The sequence below is a fragment of the Stigmatopora argus genome, chromosome 20 (assembly GCF_051989625.1).
Source record: "Stigmatopora argus isolate UIUO_Sarg chromosome 20, RoL_Sarg_1.0, whole genome shotgun sequence".
NCBI classification, from domain to species: Eukaryota; Metazoa; Chordata; class Actinopteri; order Syngnathiformes; family Syngnathidae; genus Stigmatopora; species Stigmatopora argus.
In genome coordinates this window covers 457,143-475,147 of record NC_135406.1, presented here as the reverse complement: position 1 = coordinate 475,147, position 18,005 = coordinate 457,143, and the positions used below count along the sequence as shown (strand labels likewise).

Here is an 18,005-nt window from a genome sequence, read left to right as displayed (position 1 = left end):
AATTACCTCGTCTATTTTTATTTTTTTTGACTTCCTTTTCCACTTCCTGCCTCCTCACGTGTGTGTGTTTTGCTAATTAGGCAGAAGAGGAGCGGAGCAAATGAGCCATTAGTTGAGTTAGCCATTGCCTCTTAGGGCTAACGTTGCTGTTAAAACATTCAAACAGCTCGCTAGTTTCAACTCGTTTGTTTATTTATCTTCATTTAGAGTTCAAACTTGAAAACCAAACGACCTCAGACAAACTCCATTCGCCTTCTGCTCGAACGTGGCTACCTACGTAAGTGTCAGCCCTTCCTTAGTTAAATATGGCTTCTCGTATTTATGTCGTCCTAATGTCGCTTTTTCGGTGTACGTTTGTTGATTGAAATAGGAATAGTGTCGTTATTTTGTGTGTGTTGACAAATTGTTCTCTCGCTGCCAAACCGCTTTTTGTTGTAGTAGTTAGCCACATGTTTTAGTTAGCCAAATGCTTTTGTTGCTATGGTTTTAGCTAGCCAAATGCTTTCGATGCTATCGTTCTAGCTAGCCAAACGCTCAGGTTGCTATCCTTTCATCTCGCCGTCTTTCCCGCGGTTGCTTTTTAAATGTGACGTCAATTGTTTATCGGTTCTTCGTCTACGCTACGGCGCGGTGGCGTCATCCTGCCACCTGCCGGCAGTCCAGGTTTGCCAGCATTTGTTGAACCAGATGAGGGGAAATGTTAAGGTTTCATTTGTCGTCAGTGTGTTTATTTCAGTCTTGGACATTTCATAACAAATATGACCTTCCTCCCCAAAATAATCACAGGGAAATAAAGTCTCTCCTTCTCTTTTATTTGACAGCACCTGGAAATGTTGCTGAAAGAAAACACGCGGCGTGGCTTCCTCAACAAGAAGATTTCATTCAAATCCTGTAAGACAATCTAAAAACAATTCTCCTTTATCATAATTCAGCTTTATTATTTGTTCTACAAATGGAATACAAAAACTTTAAAGTGGTTTTAATGTGACACACAGGGAAAATGGCTTTGTCTGTGCACAGTATAGTTTTTTTTTTTTTTGGTGAAATGCAAGACCGTAAAACACCCACCATGTACTCTCCTTTTTAGAAATATATATTTATCATATATAAAATTCTGTTATCATTTATAAAGCCTTACTTTGTACAATAATATGTGGTTGTGTGAGCGTAAGTGAAGGCCGCCTGCCGAAAAAGCGGGTTGCCGAATGAAGAGCGAATGCACTTCTAATCCAAGGTGTTTTACACAATATACACATGAGTCATTACTTACAAAAGAAGAAAGGAAGGCGGCAGAGTTAGCAGTCGGCTCGGCAGCAGGGTTAGTATCACCACGTGTCACGACGGACGTAGAAAAAAAGAAGAGGAAAAGTGGTCAAAATCAAAAGCCCCTCGCGCGCTGTCAGTCTTACCAAGGAAAGCTACGAGTCAGTGCATCTGGCATCCGGGATGTGCCCGAGTCAAAGTGCCCGTTGGTTAACGCCGAGAGCTTTTGTCCGTCCCTCGGACCCCACCCTCCCGTGTTCCCGTCCTCCCATGCTCCCGTCCTCCTCGCCCGCCGGAAAAGAAAAGCCAAAGTGGAAAAGCAAGGACAACGAGGTCACTGTGTTAAAAAGGGAAAATGCAACTTTGCATCATGGCACCATTTGGGGGAGATCTTTTTTTCTGCATTTGTTTTGAGGTACTTCTTAAGAAAAACAAAGCAACCCCGCCCCCCCAAGATTTTTGTTGTTTTTGTTTGTTTGTTTGTTTGTTTTTGTTTAAGCTGTGTCGCACAGTAGCACCGTTGTTTTTACGGGTTGAAGACAAAAACGCTGATGGAATTCCACCGGTCACGCCCGCCGTCACCCAGGGGCGACTCCTCTCCGTCGGCCCGAACGCCGGCGCGTTACGTGTTCTTCATGCAGACCACGCAGCGGCTGACGCGTGTCCGCAGGTTGCCCGCCTTCAGCGTCTCCGACTGGGGCTTGCTGCCGGGGTCAGGTTGGAGGCGGAGTTAGGCGCGGGAAAATGTTAGGCTTTCGCAAAGATCTCTCGGCGTACCTGAACATCTCGCCTTCGTCCACGGTGGCCAACCAGAAGCTGTAGGAGTTGCCGTAGTAGTTGCACGTCCCCCTGCCGTGGCACTCGATGAAGGGAGCGCTGCGGAACTCCTCCAAACAAGAGCCGGGGGAGGCCAAAGCCTGACCGGATCCCTCGGCGCCGGCGCTGGTGTGCTGCGGGGACCCAAGAAGGAAGGAATTGAGGCTACTGTAGACGGGAGCAAGATTTGGCCGATTGACGTGGCCTGTCTGTCGCACCATCATGAAGGAGTAACCTATCCACAGAGCGTCCCAGTTGGCGGGGCAGTTGGGAATCTGGATGGTTTGGCTGTGGACCGCGATCACCATAGCGGGAGCTTCGCACACCGAGCACCTAGGAGCACACGAAGCTAGCCTCGTTCACCCGCACGGCGTCCTTTCCCTCTCCCGCGACCTACCGGCTGATGAACGGCTTGATGCTCTCGCCGGTAATGGGGGCCATGGACATGGGCATGGGCTCGGGCGTGGACAGCCAGTAGGAGTAATCGTTACGGGAGGCAAAGTTGCACACGTTGTTGATGTTGCAGAACATGAAGGGCATGGTGCTGAAGCGCCGCAGGCAGCTTCCGGCCGTTCCTGGAAGGAGGACCCGAGCCCGGACGATCAGATCAGATCAAATCTCTTGACTTTTTGAATTTGCTCCACTCACCGAGGTCCTGCCCGTGCGCCCTTTCGTTGCCCTGCACGTACAGCAGGGAGTAGCCGTCGTATATGAGGTTGGTTCCTACCGGACAGAACGGTACTTCCTGGACCTGGCTGTGTCTGGTGATGAGGAAGCCGTGCGCTGCCGAGCCCGAGCCCGGAAGACCTGGCGCCCCCTGGGGACCGTCGGATCCAGGAGGACCTGGGTACCCGCGCTGACCTGGGATCAGGTGACGTGTTTAGCAACCGTCAGTCTACTCGGACGCCGCAAAACCCCAATAAAGCTGGAAGCAGTTGACTTTTGACTCACCAGGCTGACCAGCAGGCCCGTTGTCTCCCTTCCTGCCGGGCGGGCCACTGAAGCCAGGGGGACCCTCTGGACCGGGATCTCCCGCATCGCCTCCCGGACCTAAAAAGTAACAAAGAAATCCAATTCTTTCACTGAGATTGACCCATCAAACTTCCATCGTGCAACTGACCTGGGAGGCCCTCGCGGCCGGGCGAGCCCGGCTGTCCTCCGACACCGGGCTGGCCCAGTGGACCGGGGGGTCCGCGGTTTCCCTTGATCACAGTTGTGGGCCCAGAAAAACCAGGCTCACCGGGTGGGCCTGAAGTAAAAAAGATGACCAAAAAATGGTGTCTTTAAAAAGCGTCCGGATCAGCGTACCAACAGTAAGTGGAGGGTGTTCACACTGAAATTGGTTTACCTGAAGGTCCGACGTCTCCTGGGTCACCGGTAAGGCCAGGGCCACCGGGAATTCCAGGGTCTCCTTTCGGCCCTGGTGAAGATGGTGAATGTTCATTTGAGATTTGGCTTCAACCGAAGATGGGCTCTTCATCTAAAGAAACGTACCTGGGAATCCAGGAACGCCGGGGAGACCGATATCACCCTTGCCACCTGGACCGCCAGGAACACCCGGCGGGCCCTAAAGACACAGTTCCAAAAGGGTCACTACAAGATCAATGGGTGCCGCTCCCTGCCTCTCAACTCTTACCGAGAATCCAGGAACCCCTGGGTCTCCTTTCTGTCCGGGGAAGCCTGGCTGGCCACCAGCACCGGGTATGCCTTTCTCTCCCCTGCCGCCACCGATTCCCGGGGTCCCACGAGGACCCTGCGGTCCGGGAACGCCTTCGTACACACAAGATCAGAGGTCGGGTGTCACGGTGCGATCGTTGGAGTCATCGCCGGAGTGAGGTTCTCCGTTCCCCAGGGTTTCAAACGAGGCTTCGATGGAAGCGTTCGTTCAAATAAAGGCATTCGCCTTGACGTCTCAAAAACATCAACTCTCCAAACCTCAAGTTGTGTACATTTACAAATTCACGTGTCTCAAATGGTGAAAATCATCTAACCTGCTGGACCTAGGCTCGCCAGAATTCCCGGGAAAAGTGGAAGGTTGAAGGCAAAAAAAAGAGGTTAAGACAGAAGCATCAGCACAAAATATACAATCAAAGCTAATCAAGGTAAGTTGTCGTGTTTTGAATTTCAATGTGATTTGGCCTTCAATTCTACAGATCCATCTTGTGCAGCCTCCTGAAAGTATGTTACCAGCATTTCAGTTTCATGCAGGACTGTTAGTGAATCAAGGAATTTGTTGACATTGCCATTGACCGTTGGCTCATTCACCGCCAATCCTCTCGCTTTAAATGGATCGGACATCTAGTGTCATCAATAGCAGCCAACCAGTTAAATGCTGTATGAATCCCAGAATGATCTGACCCATTACAGCTAAAAAAATCAAATAAACTGAGTGAGTTAGTCACACTTGAAGTGCTTCTGTGCAAATCTGACCAAAAGCATACTATCGCATTCTCAGTGAAATATGTGTTTGATCAAAGTGACGAGCTACTGGTGTACTTTAAAAACCGTTCGTGGTGCAAACTGTCTTCCAAAGTGCCTACTTGTTCAGGACGCGTGACCGTTAGCATCCGTGCGCATGGCGCATGAAAGAGAAGAGCCATTAGCAAGCAGGACAAAATGCTAACTTGCTAACTTCCTCTCGCGCAGATCTTAACGTGGAGTTAAGTGCTACGGTGACCGTGAGGAGGAGCGTGCAGAAAGAGATCCGACGCCGTCGGTCTGACCTGTTGGACCTGAGGGCGGGAGTCGTCGCCGCAAGGTAGGAGAACCCGGTCGGGAAATGAAGGTCAAATGTAAATGTTAGAGCAAAATACAACACAACCCAAAAAGGAATTTGTAGTTCTTCACATACGTAACGGTCCATTTACAAAAGAGTTGAGACAAAATTCATGCACTTGTTTGTTGAAAGAAAACAATTGTGAACACCAAAGCCAGATAAACACTCCGCTCCACTCCGGGTCGTAAAAGGTGAGTGAGTTCGTGAACATGAATATGTGCATATGTTCTGTCCCTTTATTAAAGAAATCAGACTCAAACTCTAAAGATTCAAATGTATCAGCCCGCTTTGTCAATTGAGGTGGGATGGGAGAGGTAAGTTTCTGGCTTTGCTGGATTTAACGTAAACAAAGAGCCCGGAACATTACAAACCTCCTCTCACAAAGGTGCACAAGTGACGGGCAACCCGGGCTCATTTGGGGCGGTGCTTTAACATCGGCAAGTGGTGGACACGAGGGAGGGTAAACCCGTGCTCATTGTGGGTGGTGCTTCAACATGGACAAGGGTTGGTAACCCGTGCTCATTTAGGGTGGCGCCTCACGATCGACACGCTTCATTTGTGATGACGACCACAGTGAATTGTGATTGGGTGCAAGTCAATCCAAAACGGCATTTGCATTTCAAGTGACCTTGTGTGAATGGCATCGAGTTGCTGCCTGGTATCTTTGGACTCACAATACCACCTGCGTGAATTGATCGTTTGCTGACAATTTCATCAGGAAGCCTCTCCAGAAACCAGACAGCAACTCCAACTTGCTGTAAACGCGATACATCTTGTAGGCTCCTTTACCTGCTCTTCCTGGTGGCCCAGGAGGTCCTTGTATTCCTTTGGGACCCTGTAGACCAGGACCTGGAGTTCCCGGAGGGCCAATGGTGCCCGGAGAGCCTGGAGATCCAGGGAAGCCAGCCTCTCCTTTTGGACCAGGGAAACCAGAACTGCCAGGAGGGCCAAGGGGGCCAGGGTCTCCCTTGGTACCTTTTGAAATACACCACCACGGGGTGGGCCAGTGTCAATGAACGTCTGGTTTTGCACGTGTGCTTGTCTTGGCATACCTGGCAATCCCGAAAGCCCAGGGCTTCCTGGTTCACCGTAGCCTGGAAGCCCTGCGACGTAAGAACAATAACTTCTCAGCCCAATCTTCTCAAAATATTTCCGTTTTAATGTTAATTTCCTGCAATTTCTTTACCTGGTTCTCCCTTGACACCAGCTGGTCCTGGGATGCCATCACGACCCGCTTGACCCTTTTCTCCTGAAAATCCTGGTGATCCCGGTCGACCGGGCTCTCCCGGCCTACCCGAGGCCCCGGTGAGGCCAGGGCCACCGGGCCCACCGTCCAACCCCTTTGGACCGGGAATACCGGGAGAGCCTGATGAAAAGAACATTTCATTTCATATGGGTCAAATCTTCAGGATTGGGTTAGGCTAACCCTAACCCAACGGTCACTGTGTATAAAGTTCAATAGCTTACCTTGGAATCCTGGTGGACCTAGATCACCTTTGGCCCCTGGTCCTCCAGGTAATCCTGGCAGACCTGGTAATCCTGGAGTCCCTTTGGATCCTGGGCCTCCAGGGAAACCTGGCTGGCCAGGATCTCCCTACAAGATATGTCAGCTAGGTTTCCTGACTGCAAGCTTTCAAGTTTTTCCTTTTGAAAGTCCTCTTGGTTAGGCCTACCTTGATTCCGGGTAGTCCGGGTGGCCCAACCCCAGCCGAACCTGGCTCACCTTTGGCACCCGGAAAACCAGAGGATCCAGGCTGTCCCGGAGACCCGGGTAGACCTGGCTGGCCTGACAAACCCTTCTGCCCTGAAGGACCTGTGGAAAGTAGGACCGCATGTGATACCAACTGCTTGTTAGTAGTTAGGGGCCTTACAGTTGGAAAGGGGTTCAAACTCAACCTGGGAATCCCATTTCTCCCATGCTGCCTTTTAGTCCTGGAGCCCCAGGACCACCAGGTCCTCCTGGTATTCCAGAATCTCCTTTTGGTCCTGTGTAGAACAGTAACAGAGTGTTAGACATCTGTTGGTCCAGGTGGTGGCCCAGTTTCTACTTGGAGTAGTGAAGCCATACCCGATGGTCCAGGAAGTCCGGGACGTCCATCTGACCCTGGAAGTCCAGGGTCACCAGTGACACCGGGAATGCCCTTCTGACCAGGAAATCCTGGTGCCCCTGTAAAGTGTTGAGTGCGACAAACACTTTTAAAGCTCTAGTCCTATGTTGGAAGGGCGACAGGTGTGCTAAAAGTCGTGCCTGACAGTCCAGGGTCTCCTTTGTCGCCCTTTTTGAAAATAGGCGGCGGGTTGTATCCTGGTGGTCCTCGTTCCCCAACGCTGCCTCTTTCTCCTTTGGAGCCAGGACCGCCAGGTACGCCATCCCTACCAGGGAATCCAGATTCACCTGAAGATAATATAAAAAAACTATCTTTAGTTTTCTTTCCCTGGTTCTTCACCAACAACATTTCAAGTGGGTGTAGGTCAATCAAAACCTTTCTGTCCAGGACCACCAGGTGCCCCAGGACCACCATTTTGTCCGGGTGTTCCGGGAGATCCGATCGGACCCATATCACCTTTAGCGCCTGAAGGCAAGAGGGAAATGGGAATAACAGCAGCGCCTCACCAAATGGCGCCAACCATGGGAACATGAACGTATGACGTATGACTTTTCAAGAATTTTTCTGGGAGTCATTCAACAGATGAACTACTAGAGGTGGCGCATCAACAAATTTTGCTTGTAGCAGTCCATTTCAAATGTTCTTGAACGTATTCTTTACCCGGCTGTCCCGAAAAGCCATCTCGTCCAGGCCCTCCCGGGGGTCCTGGAGTTCCAGCTGGCCCTGGAGACCCGGGGAAACCAGGACTTCCCCTGTCTCCTGGCAGGCCCGGAATATCCAAACCGGGAGTGCCAGGGTCTCCCTTTGCGCCATTTCCTCCAGGAAATCCTGTTTGGGGTAGAACACTGGCTTATTCTGTTTGTTACAAATGTGAAAAACATTCCAACTGTCAAACGGCTTTCAAGTTCTCCTTACCAGGTGCACCCATTGGGCCGGGAAGTCCAGGGGCTCCTGGAAGCCCGCGTGAGCCTTCCGTTGGTGGTCCCGGTGGGCCACGAGGTCCAGGGATACCAGATGTTCCCGATTCACCTAGGACAACGGAGGAACCATGTTGGTTTGGGGTCTTGCCTTGTCTTGTAGAAGAAATAAAATTACAATATTCAAATACCCTTAGCCCCTGGTGCGCCATCAAATCCAGATCTTCCTGGTGACCCAGGGCTTCCGGGGAAGCCGGAGTCTCCCTTGAGCCCGTATAGTCCTTTAGCTCCTGGTACACCTGGAGGGCCAGGCGGACCCGGGAGTCCAAAGCCAGGTTCGCCCTGTCAAAAGGTGACCACACAGAAAAACGGAACGTTGCAAATTGCGCTTTGTCCATTTCAATGAAGGTAAGTTTGGAAAAATCTCAACTGACCTTTGCCCCGGGGAATCCGGGCTGGCCTGGAAGGCCGTCTACTCCTGGTCTACCTGATCCTCCCGGAGTGCCTGGTTGCCCAGGGATACCAGGGAAACCTAGAAGGCAAGAACAAGAAGAGGTGGTTGCAGTTAGTTGGGATATGGATGAAGAAAAAAAGCAAAGACTTCAATTGCAAGATTACCTTTAGATCCAGGAGGTCCCGGTAGTCCGATTCCCGGTAATCCAGGGTCGCCCTTCGCTCCTGGCACTCCAGGGAATCCAGGCTGACCTGGCTGACCTGAGTTTCCTGAAATCCCAGAGAAATGATCAAATTCCTTGTCCTCGACCAGGCGCTGTGGTGCTGGGTTGAAGAACCCGTACCTGGTGCCCCAGGACGTCCTGGCTCACCATCCAGACCTCTGGCCCCGGGCTGGCCCTTTTCTGCCACTGCCTCGCCTGGCTCACCCTTGGCACCTGCAAGCGACAGATGGGAACATTTTGTTTTCCTTTCACGGGATAATTCTAGCTGACAAGCTACACAATCAAACGTCTCCGATACCAGGAAAACCGGGAACTCCGGGGCTGCCCGAGACACCCTGGACACCCTTTTCTCCAGGGGATCCAGCGGGCCCAAAGCCAGGTGGTCCCGGTGCGCCACGATCTCCTCCAATCCCAGGAGGACCTGGATCACCAGGGCTCCCTCGCTCTCCCCTGATTTGAAGCGATCCCTATCAGATGCAACAAAATAAGATGTTGGTGAACAATGGTGGGTTCAAATGGCCTTAGTCACCGGAGAACCAGTTGGCAACCTACAGGAGCTCCTTTGGGGCCCGCAAGACCAGGCTGTCCATCGCGACCCGGCCGTCCATCTAGACCTGGAAGACCAGGTGCTCCGGGGAATCCCGTGTCACCCTTCTCACCTCTGTCACCACCGCCAGAGATGGCTTCACCCGGATCTCCTTTCTCTCCTGGGAATCCGGGAGGACCATTAGGCCCAGGAATACCCTGTGGAACACAGAGACCAGGAGATGTCAACCAAAAAAAATTAAAGGGGTAAATATTGTGAAAATTTCACTCACGGGTCCTCCATTTGCGCCGGGCGATCCAGGGAAGCCTCTTTCTCCTTTAATACCTGGAGAACCTGAATTTCCTGAATACACCCGATTTAGATTTTAGTCTAGGCCTTTTCGAGACTGTGCGTTAACATCTGTTAACCATCGACCAAAGTGCGAGTTATCGTGTTACCTGGGTATCCAGGTTGACCTGCAGGCCCTGGAGGTCCACGGATGCCACCCGTGCCACTATAGCAGTTGACACAGGTCTCGCCCTTTTCACCTGAAATGTTAACAGACCCATGGATTGATCCCTTAAATATGAACTCCAAAGAGTCCACCAAACTGACATCTGACCTTTTTGGCCCGCATCTCCGGGGTAACCTCTCTCCCCCGATAGGCCGGGACGTCCGGGATTGCCGGGGAGACAGGCTTCGCCACCGGTCGAGCTGCCACTGCGCCCAGGGAGCCCCTGAGGCCCCGGCAACCCATTGGCGCCGGGGCGCCCCGGAGGCCCTGGAAGAGAGAGCCCCGGACTGCCGGTGTCTCCCTTTTGACCTCTCTCCCCCGGGAAGCCTGGGGAGCCTGCTGAGCCTCCGCCGCCGCCACCCGGAATTCCTGGCGCTCCTGAAGGTCCTGTCACGCCTAGAGGAGGTCCAACACTTCTTAGAAACTCACCTTATTTTGACTTGAGTCCAGACAAGATCGTTCTCCGCTGACCTGGGAGTCCGCGGTCTCCTTTGATGCCGGGTGAGCCAGGGAAACCGGGCTCGCCTTTGGGTCCCACCTGCGGGTCCGTTTGTCCGCCAATCACCTGGTGAGACAAAGAGCATCAAGGCGAATCCTCCACGGGAGACTCCGGAGGCTACGGTTGAATGGGCTTATTTCTTGGCACCCGGGCTCGGTAGAATACGCACCAGTCCCGGAGAACCTGGGAATCCACGGTCACCTTTGGTACCCTTCCGAAGAAAAAGAAAAAAAGTTGAATGGAATCAGCCATCCCACGTGAATCATGGACAAGATTTCCAAAGAAAAGAACGTACTCTCTCCCCATCTCTGCCTGCGGGACCTGGCAAGCCCGACTCTCCTTTGAGACCCTGGGAGAAGAGGGAAATCAAAGCAGTTCTGAGCAGTCTGTCATTTCACGCATTGACCGAGAGTTCCCGGGACTCACGAGGAAACCCGGTGGACCCGGGTCGCCGTCTTTGCCCGGTTTGCCCTGTTTAAGGAAATCCAAACGGCGAGAGGTGAGACATCTACGCGTCAAATGGGCCCAAATGGAGTTGGTCTTGAAAACTCACACGTTTGCCTGCCTCTCCCGGTTCTCCCTTTTCTCCCTTCTGGCCGCCGGGGGTACCCTGAAATCACCAATCAAAAATAGACAATGTCCATTTCCCAGGAACTCAAATCCCACGGTTCAACTTCACGGGAAGCATTTTCAAACGGCGGCAACAAACTTACAGGAGGACCTGGGTAGCCCGGATCACCAGGTAGTCCCGGGAGTCCGGGGTCACCCTTTCAATGGACAAGTGCAAAAGACTGAGTGTTCAAAGTATACATGCAAGGTGTGCGCATTCACCGCCACTTCTTTCTTCTCTTTCCGTGTCATCGCACGGGCGGGCCCTTCCCGGTCGGTAGCTTTACCTTGTCTCCTCTCTGAATCTCGATCTCAGTTGGCCTCTTCTGCTCCCCGACTTGGCCCGGCGGCCCGGCGGGTCCCGGTAAACCGGTCTCACCCTTTGCGCACAGTCAAATTTGCTCGAAGTCAGTTGAATCGAAGAAAATTTGAAGAGCCGCAGTGCCTTGTGAGGAGACAGTACCTTTTCACCTTTGGGTCCTTGGAAGTTCAGTCCCATGTTCCCCTATTTCAGCGGGAAAAAAAGAGTTGGATCACCATGACCATTCTCTTTCACGAACGATCAATTTGAGGACAAGAGAGCTCACCTTTGGTCCTGGAGGACCCGGAGGACCCGGTCGACCCTGCCGCACAACCATTGAATCAGCAAGTGTATGGTCTCGGGTGAAAATTGGCCGCTTACCTCAAAGCCTCTCGTTCCCGGAGGGCCGACGGGACCTTGGTAGCCAGCGGGTCCTGGAGGACCCTTGGATATTTTCAAGGAGTGCGTAATGGTAAGTCAATCGTTCAAGGTCTTACTCTCCTCCGCTAATCCGTGACACGCCAGCACGAGGGAGACTCACCGGGACGCCTGGCAGTCCGGGGAATCCCACAGCTCCTTTCTCCCCAAAACGATTGGTTGAGATCACGTCACCGGGATCGCCCTGCGAAGCAAAATGGAAGCGTTTCAGCGCTCGAAACAGTTTTTCCCATTTCATCCATGGCAAAGAATTTCAAAATCCCCCACCTTCTGTCCAGGAAGACCAGGCGGACCCTGTGGAAGAAGATGATTAAGTCCAGGCTCACCGCGCAACAAAGTGCATTTCTCTAGCAGACTCACCGACAGTCCAGGCTGTCCTGGGATCCCCGAGGTTCCCGGGAAGCCAATTTCACCCTAGAGGTCAGAGGAAGTCCAAAATCCAAATGTTTCAAAGCGGGCCAATGGTTGGTCTTTTCAAGTACTTTCCTCCACGTACTTTTGTCCCGTTGCAACCTGCCGTTCCTCTTGGTCCTGGCGCTCCATCCTGCCCGGGTAGACCCTGAGAAAGGGGAAAGGGGTCTGAATTGACAAAAGGACAACAGCACTGAACTATGGTGACAGTTTTTCCTCATCCTGAAAGCTCACCGGAAGCCCTGGTGTTCCTGGGAATCCAGGCAATCCAGGAGGTCCCTGAATGGAGGGGATAATAACAATCAGTGACAATCTACTTATCGCTTCACTAACCCCAGATGGCGACATCTGCTGGAGACCAAGGGGAACTACAACAGTGTTCCCAATGTGCCAAATCTGACCAAATTCAATTGGTTGCTAATGTGCTGGTGGTGTTCATCAGGACAACACTCACTCTTATTCCTTTTGGGCCAGAAAATCCCATTGGCCCGTCACTGCCCTGGAAGAAAAACAAAAACAAAAGACGGGATTGGAACGGCATCTTCATTCGGAACGAAAAGCGTGCAAAGTCCAGCCGCATCGACCCACCTTCTCCCCGCGGGGTCCGATCGGCCCTTCGGGTCCCGGAAAGCCCGGCACTCCCGGCTGTCCGCTGAGACCCGGGAAACCCCGCTCGCCCTGCGCACCCGATGGCATGTTGAGCACGGGCGACGTTGCCCGCGAGCGCTTTGGTCAAAAAGGCGAAGGTTACCTTGGCTCCTTTGACTCCGCTGCAGTCGCATTTGGATCCCGCACATCCGTGGCAAGCCTAGTAGACAAACACGCCTCAATTTTACCCGCTAGTGTATATTTTCAAGCTACGCTTAGTTGTAGCAAGTTTGAGTTTGATTTCTTTAAAAGGGACAGCACATGTGAATGAATATATGTAAATATGGACGATTGTAGCTGAGGGCTAATTTCCATCTTTAATCCCTTGTGCAGGTTGAAGGTAAACGATGCCACATGCGCAAGCGCACACACACACAAACACACACACACGAGTAGCAGTTTTAAACAGCATTGTCATTGCAATTTTGTTCATCTAACAGGTGGGTAGTACAGTTTCAATCATGCATGTTCTTGTACAAATACATTGACTGAAATGAAATGATTCTTCTTTTTTTGGCCTATGAAGAGGTAAGTTGGCCTTAAACTGTTGCAACTAAGAACTTGTGTGTAGAATTTCTGAAAAGCTACCGGTTTGCACCACAAGAGGGCGCTCGTGAATACTGTTTTTATGGGACGGCAACATTGAGAGTGCAGCAGCCAGCCCCTTCCCTTTCCCTTTCCTTCCCTGGGAAACATTGTGCAGGTTCCAAACGGCCGCTTGCATCCACAGCTCCCACCACGCAAAGGGACTTTGTCGTGGGAGGATGCTGAGAAAATAGTTCTCCCGTGCTTGTTGTCCGCATCATTTCCAGCTGGCCATCTCAAAACAATCAATAGTCAGGGGAAAAAAACAGGAGCAGCAGAAAGCCCAAAGCGAGAGGGGGCGGACACCCCGCACGCCCCATTGCGTTGGCGCTTGGCTCGCCAAGGCCGCGCGGGGCCGGTGTGTTGTTACAAGGGTCGGCCGGCCGGCTCTCCAGATTAGCCTCTGGTCTGCTTCAGCTCAATGTGGTCTGGGATGAGCGCTGGCACTTTGTTTTGCCCCGCGACAATGGGGGAAATAGAAATAGGGGGGAGACTACTGTCGACCTTCAACCTCGACAAACGGCAAGTAAGTGCAATACCTCGACTTGCCCAGGAGGCGACGCTGTTTTACGGGATGCCACCACCTCACTTAGCACGTTAAACACAAATTCGCGCGGCTCCAGGAAATTAAAAAATGAGGCTAGCAAACTTGTAATGGACCACTTGAAGGTGACGACGCCACCACCGAAGCAAATGTTTCCCCGTCGGCCCGAATGTCTGAGTGTGTTTTGACTAGAAGAGGAAGACCCCTAGCTGCAAATCTGGAGTACCCCTCGCACGCACGTGTGCGATCTTGTCGCCGGGCTCCTGCGGGAATTCTTTCTTCTGGACCGTCGCGAAGCCAAACGTACCCAATCCACCTCCCGCTCCCTCTCCCACTGGCGGGCCCCCGCGCCGTTGGAATATGGTATCTCTGCGGGACGGCTACGTCCCCCTTGGGTTCCACTTGACTATCGTGTAAATCAGCTGGTACATTCCAGAGTCTCACTGGAGGATGTTTAGACATCTGGGCTACTCCGCTGCTTCGAGTGACCCGAATGTGTTTGGATGAGCCCGGGCCTAATCTCAACATTTACCGCCGTTATAGACACAACAAGATAAGCGCGCCTTTCTGGGAGAATGCAGGACGGGCGCTCTTCCACTTCACCCACCCTGACCTTCTCGTGGGAAAGTCACATCTGCGTTCACCTGCTAACATTTGTCCCAAGTCCCATTGGCGTGCAGGCGGGCGGGAGCAATCCCTAACGCTTTTGACAAATCAAAGCCTCCCATTTCCTTTATGGATGATTTATGGAGGATTTAGACAATCTATTAGACGTCTCTCCTGGCAAGCGCTGTCGGCCCAAACACGTTCCCTCTCGCCTGCCCGTCAGTTTTTCAGACGCCGTCTTGCGCGGAGGCGGGCACGTCGGGGCAGGTTTCTGGCTCGCCTCGAGCCCGAAAATGTCGCGCCAATGGAGCTCGAGGGCCCCCAACGTGGGAGCCGCCGTCGCTCCGCGGCCCCCCTCGCCACAGATGTCGTGCCTCGCCGAACGGCTGAAAATTCCCCGCCAATCGAGCTCGGGGCCCCCAATGCGGGAGCCGCCGAACGGCCAGCTCGACTTCCACCTCTTCCCAATTTCCTCCCGCCGAGGTATAAAACCACGGTGGAGGACGTAGGAAGGAAGGCAAAGGGCGAGAGTGGCCGGGCGCCCTGACGCTTTATCCCCCCCCAGCTTAGTCGCATTCCAGCCACCGCGCTGCCCCGGATTAACCGAGTCTGCGCCATCCGAACGCCATTTGGGAAGTGGTTTGGAGAGCGCGCCTCGACCGAGTCAACCTCCGGGCCTCGGACTCGTCTCGGAGTTAGCTCTATTTGGATGGGAGATCCACTCAAATGGCGTGGAGACACCTTGTCCAGCTTCCGCCGTCGGGATTTTTGGAAAGAAGAAGAAACGTAAACGTTTAGGCATTTTCAGGGGTGGCTAAATGAGACATCGTTTCGTAGTGCCGCGGCGACATGGATCTTGGATAGAGCCACACAAAGAATGGCAAACTGGGCGGCGAGCCCGATGGACCGCCGCCACCTTGTGCCACGACCCGATTCCGACCTTTAACCTTACGTTCCACGACGACGGCCCGCCCTTGGTAGAAGGAGCTGTTTTCCTAAAGTAGACAACAGTCCAAAGGCACATTAATCAACAACTCCAAAATCCAGCCCCCGTCTGATTTTCTCATCAGCCTGGCACGAAAGCACTTGGCGAAACGCTCCAGCCGAATCCCCACCGAGGGCTAAACGCGAGTCCGCCGCCCGCGTTCCGGCCAAAACCCGGGAACGCGCTGACGGCAAAAACATCCGCCGCGTCTTTTTCGCTTCCCTTCTTTAGCGAACAAACAACACGGGCCAAAAACCCCAAGTCGTGACAAAGGTGGGCGCCACTCGCGAGGACAGACCTCCCATCGGGCTTCTGCCGGGACTTGGAATGACTTTGTCGCTAGTCGACCCGCACGCCATTTAAAAGGTTCCTTCTTTGGCTGGCAGCGTTCCCGGCAGGCAGTCCACGGAGTGGACGTCCATAGCCGTCCGCGAGTTAAGCTCTTGGCTTGCCTCGGGACGCCGAGATTGCTTTTTCAGCAAGTGACTTGTCCAAACATTTACCGCTGCTTCTCGTTGACTTTTGGCCAATTGTGACTTCTCGCGGCGTCGTCGTTTCTTAAACGTATACAAAAGTTGGGCGTGGTGTCTCATCAAGCCAAATGAGGACGATCGGGCCAATAACCGGCCAAACCCATGCAGGAATTTGACATTGGACGGTGAGGTCGGTGCGCGCAAAAGAGCGGAAAGAAGGATTTGCTGGAAACGTGATGTCACGACCCCAGGCTGTTGTGGCTAGCCAAACTCGGCGGCGCCGTCTCCCGGTGGGCGTGCCTCGAATCAATTGCCTGTCGGTGCTTTCAAAGGAAAAAGCGTCCAGGTGTACGAGTTGTTGCTGAACTCGCTCACCTGTCTGCGCACCGCATTTAATGCTAGAACTCCTTCTATACCTAAGGAAGTTCCAGCAAAGCTCCACGAGGGGGCGTCGGTGAGCTCACGTGTTTGGAATAGACATGTTCCTGAAGGAATGTCTTTTTTTTTTTCACTTTGGAGCAAAAACTTACAAGAGCCTCTAAACAAGCGCCCGTCCACACGCTTGAGACGCCTGTCGCTTTCGACCGGCAGATTCCGTCTGGATGTTGACAGGTCATTGGGCAAACAGAGTTGCCAAGGTGACCGGCAAGCAAAAAGCACGTGAGCCACGCCTGCTCGAAGCCATCCTTTTGGGGGCGTGGCCCCGCCTGTCCGCTTGCATCGCTCGCTCTGCATGGATTTGGAATTATTCATGAGCCTTCACATTGGCTTCATCGGGGGTAGATGACGTGAGGTGCGCGCACGGCTTGACTTTACACGCGCAACGTAGCGTCTAAAGTCAGGTTGGCATGCGTGAGCAACAAGTCCAATGTCACCTAACACGCACGCAAGCAAGCACGTTCTTTATTTTCAAATGGTCCCACTTGCGCTAACCCCATGCTATTTTGTCACGAATGGCAATGGCAAAAGCCAAAAGCAACTCGGCAAAAAAGTCCGAGTGCAAGACCCCCCCCACACTTGTTCCAAAAGCGGGACGCGGAGGGGGGGGGTCCCGGAGAACTCCAGTATACTCGAGAGCGTCTTTTCAAAATGAGTCAGGACTTACCGCAGAGTCTGCCCGCTGCGCGGCCACGCACAGGGCGAAGAGCAGCAGGGTCAGCCCGTGGGACATGTTGCGTCTGGTCGGTGCTGTGGTCGGTCGGGACTCCGCCGGCAAAGCAAAAGCACGCCTCGCTAGTGGACGCGCATGGCCTGGCGAGGGGGGGAGCTGACAGACGTGGGGCTGACGGCGATCTGAGAAATGGGGCCGGCGTTGGCGTTGGCTGGCTAGCTGGTTCGTTGGCTGGCTTTCTTTCTCTCTCTCTCGCTGGTCGAAGCTTCCAAAGTGCTCCCGTTCCTGGCTGTGCTAAAGTGCGGCTGTGGCCCCCCCCTCTCTGCCTCGGCTCCAGAACCTGCCCCTGCCCCTTCCCGGCCGGATCTACTTTCCACTCGCGGCGCGCAGCGATACCGGCCCCTCGCAACGCGCACCTTTTGGCTCGGCGTTCGCGATGACGCCCCGCCCCGCCTCGCCTCCCCTCGTCAAACTTGCAATTTGGAGCCTACTGTCAACGCCCCAAATGTCGGTTGCATCTTTTGGAGCGACGCGAGTCGCTGCCGAGGCGGAGGGATACCTACCGCCCCTCGCACCTTCTTCCACGCTGCGCAAACGGCCGTCTGGAATAAAAAAAAAAACTTGATTTCTTTAATACGCCCCGACTTGTTGCATTCCTCCCACATTATTGCACATCAAAAATTGGCGCAGGACCGACGCTTGCCCTCCGATTGTCTAACTGTGTATAATGTCATAATAATAAAAAATAAAATTATAAAAATGATAAAAAAATCATACAGACGCTCCCCTACTTACGAACGAGTTAGGTTCCGAGCGATTGTTCATAAGTTGAATTTGTTCGTAAGTTTCTCAGTGCTATATTTTGTATTATAATTTATGTTTAAGGCCTATATAAGTATATTGAAGGTTTATATAAGTGCATTTGTATGTTTAAGGCTTGTATAAGTAACACACACTGGTTTTTACTGAAAAAAAACATTGAATAAAATGGAAAGAATACATACAGTACTGTATACATACATTAGAGAGAGATTTACTAGAAAGTGGCCAAAAGAAGCTATCTAATGACGATTGCAGTTTTCTTTTTTTAATCATAAATGATGCAGTAGCACTGTATGGCATCATTCAATTGATTTGCAAACTTTGTGCAACGTTCAATATTTGGGTCCGGACTTACGAACATTTTTCGACATAAACG

The 18,005-nt window shown here is 52.6% G+C and overlaps 2 protein-coding genes across 6 annotated transcripts in view; one reads left to right on the top strand and one right to left on the bottom strand.

Moving 5' to 3' along the window:
• The first annotated feature begins 65 nt into the window (after positions 1-65).
• col4a6 (collagen, type IV, alpha 6) overlaps positions 66-18,005 on the top strand; it is a 44,104-nt gene continuing 26,164 nt past the window's right edge. For all 4 annotated transcript variants that reach the window (XM_077588044.1, XM_077588046.1, XM_077588045.1 and 1 more), the window contains exons 1-3: positions 66-277; positions 822-891; positions 4,726-4,837. The gene's annotated coding sequence lies outside the window, so the exon portion shown is untranslated. The remainder of the gene's footprint in view (positions 278-821; positions 892-4,725; positions 4,838-18,005) is intronic.
• col4a5 (collagen, type IV, alpha 5 (Alport syndrome)) lies at positions 792-17,180 on the bottom strand. Of its 2 annotated transcripts, XM_077588048.1 has the most exons (50): positions 16,802-17,180; positions 12,607-12,663; positions 12,444-12,533; positions 12,310-12,354; positions 12,090-12,134; positions 11,941-12,003; positions 11,805-11,858; positions 11,712-11,738; positions 11,548-11,628; positions 11,388-11,450; positions 11,293-11,328; positions 11,169-11,210; positions 10,993-11,085; positions 10,810-10,863; positions 10,650-10,706; positions 10,523-10,567; positions 10,392-10,445; positions 10,266-10,307; positions 10,069-10,162; positions 9,706-9,993; positions 9,542-9,631; positions 9,376-9,446; positions 9,110-9,301; positions 8,856-9,024; positions 8,678-8,770; positions 8,499-8,603; positions 8,315-8,412; positions 8,072-8,222; positions 7,879-7,992; positions 7,624-7,791; positions 7,339-7,428; positions 7,104-7,250; positions 6,924-7,022; positions 6,752-6,841; positions 6,529-6,668; positions 6,323-6,449; positions 6,042-6,221; positions 5,908-5,958; positions 5,645-5,830; positions 4,802-4,811; positions 3,716-3,857; positions 3,574-3,646; positions 3,428-3,499; positions 3,200-3,328; positions 3,031-3,129; positions 2,728-2,940; positions 2,477-2,654; positions 2,298-2,412; positions 2,041-2,213; positions 792-1,967 (listed from the first exon to the last, which is right to left on the bottom strand). In XM_077588048.1, exons 1-50 carry the CDS (start codon positions 16,865-16,867, stop codon positions 1,886-1,888), a joined length of 5,043 nt encoding a protein of 1,680 aa, XP_077444174.1. In that variant the 5' UTR covers positions 16,868-17,180; the 3' UTR covers positions 792-1,885. The 2 variants fall into 2 exon arrangements, with proteins under 2 accessions (XP_077444174.1, XP_077444173.1); XM_077588047.1 differs by lacking the exon at positions 4,802-4,811 and having other exon boundaries at positions 3,716-3,849; positions 16,802-17,179.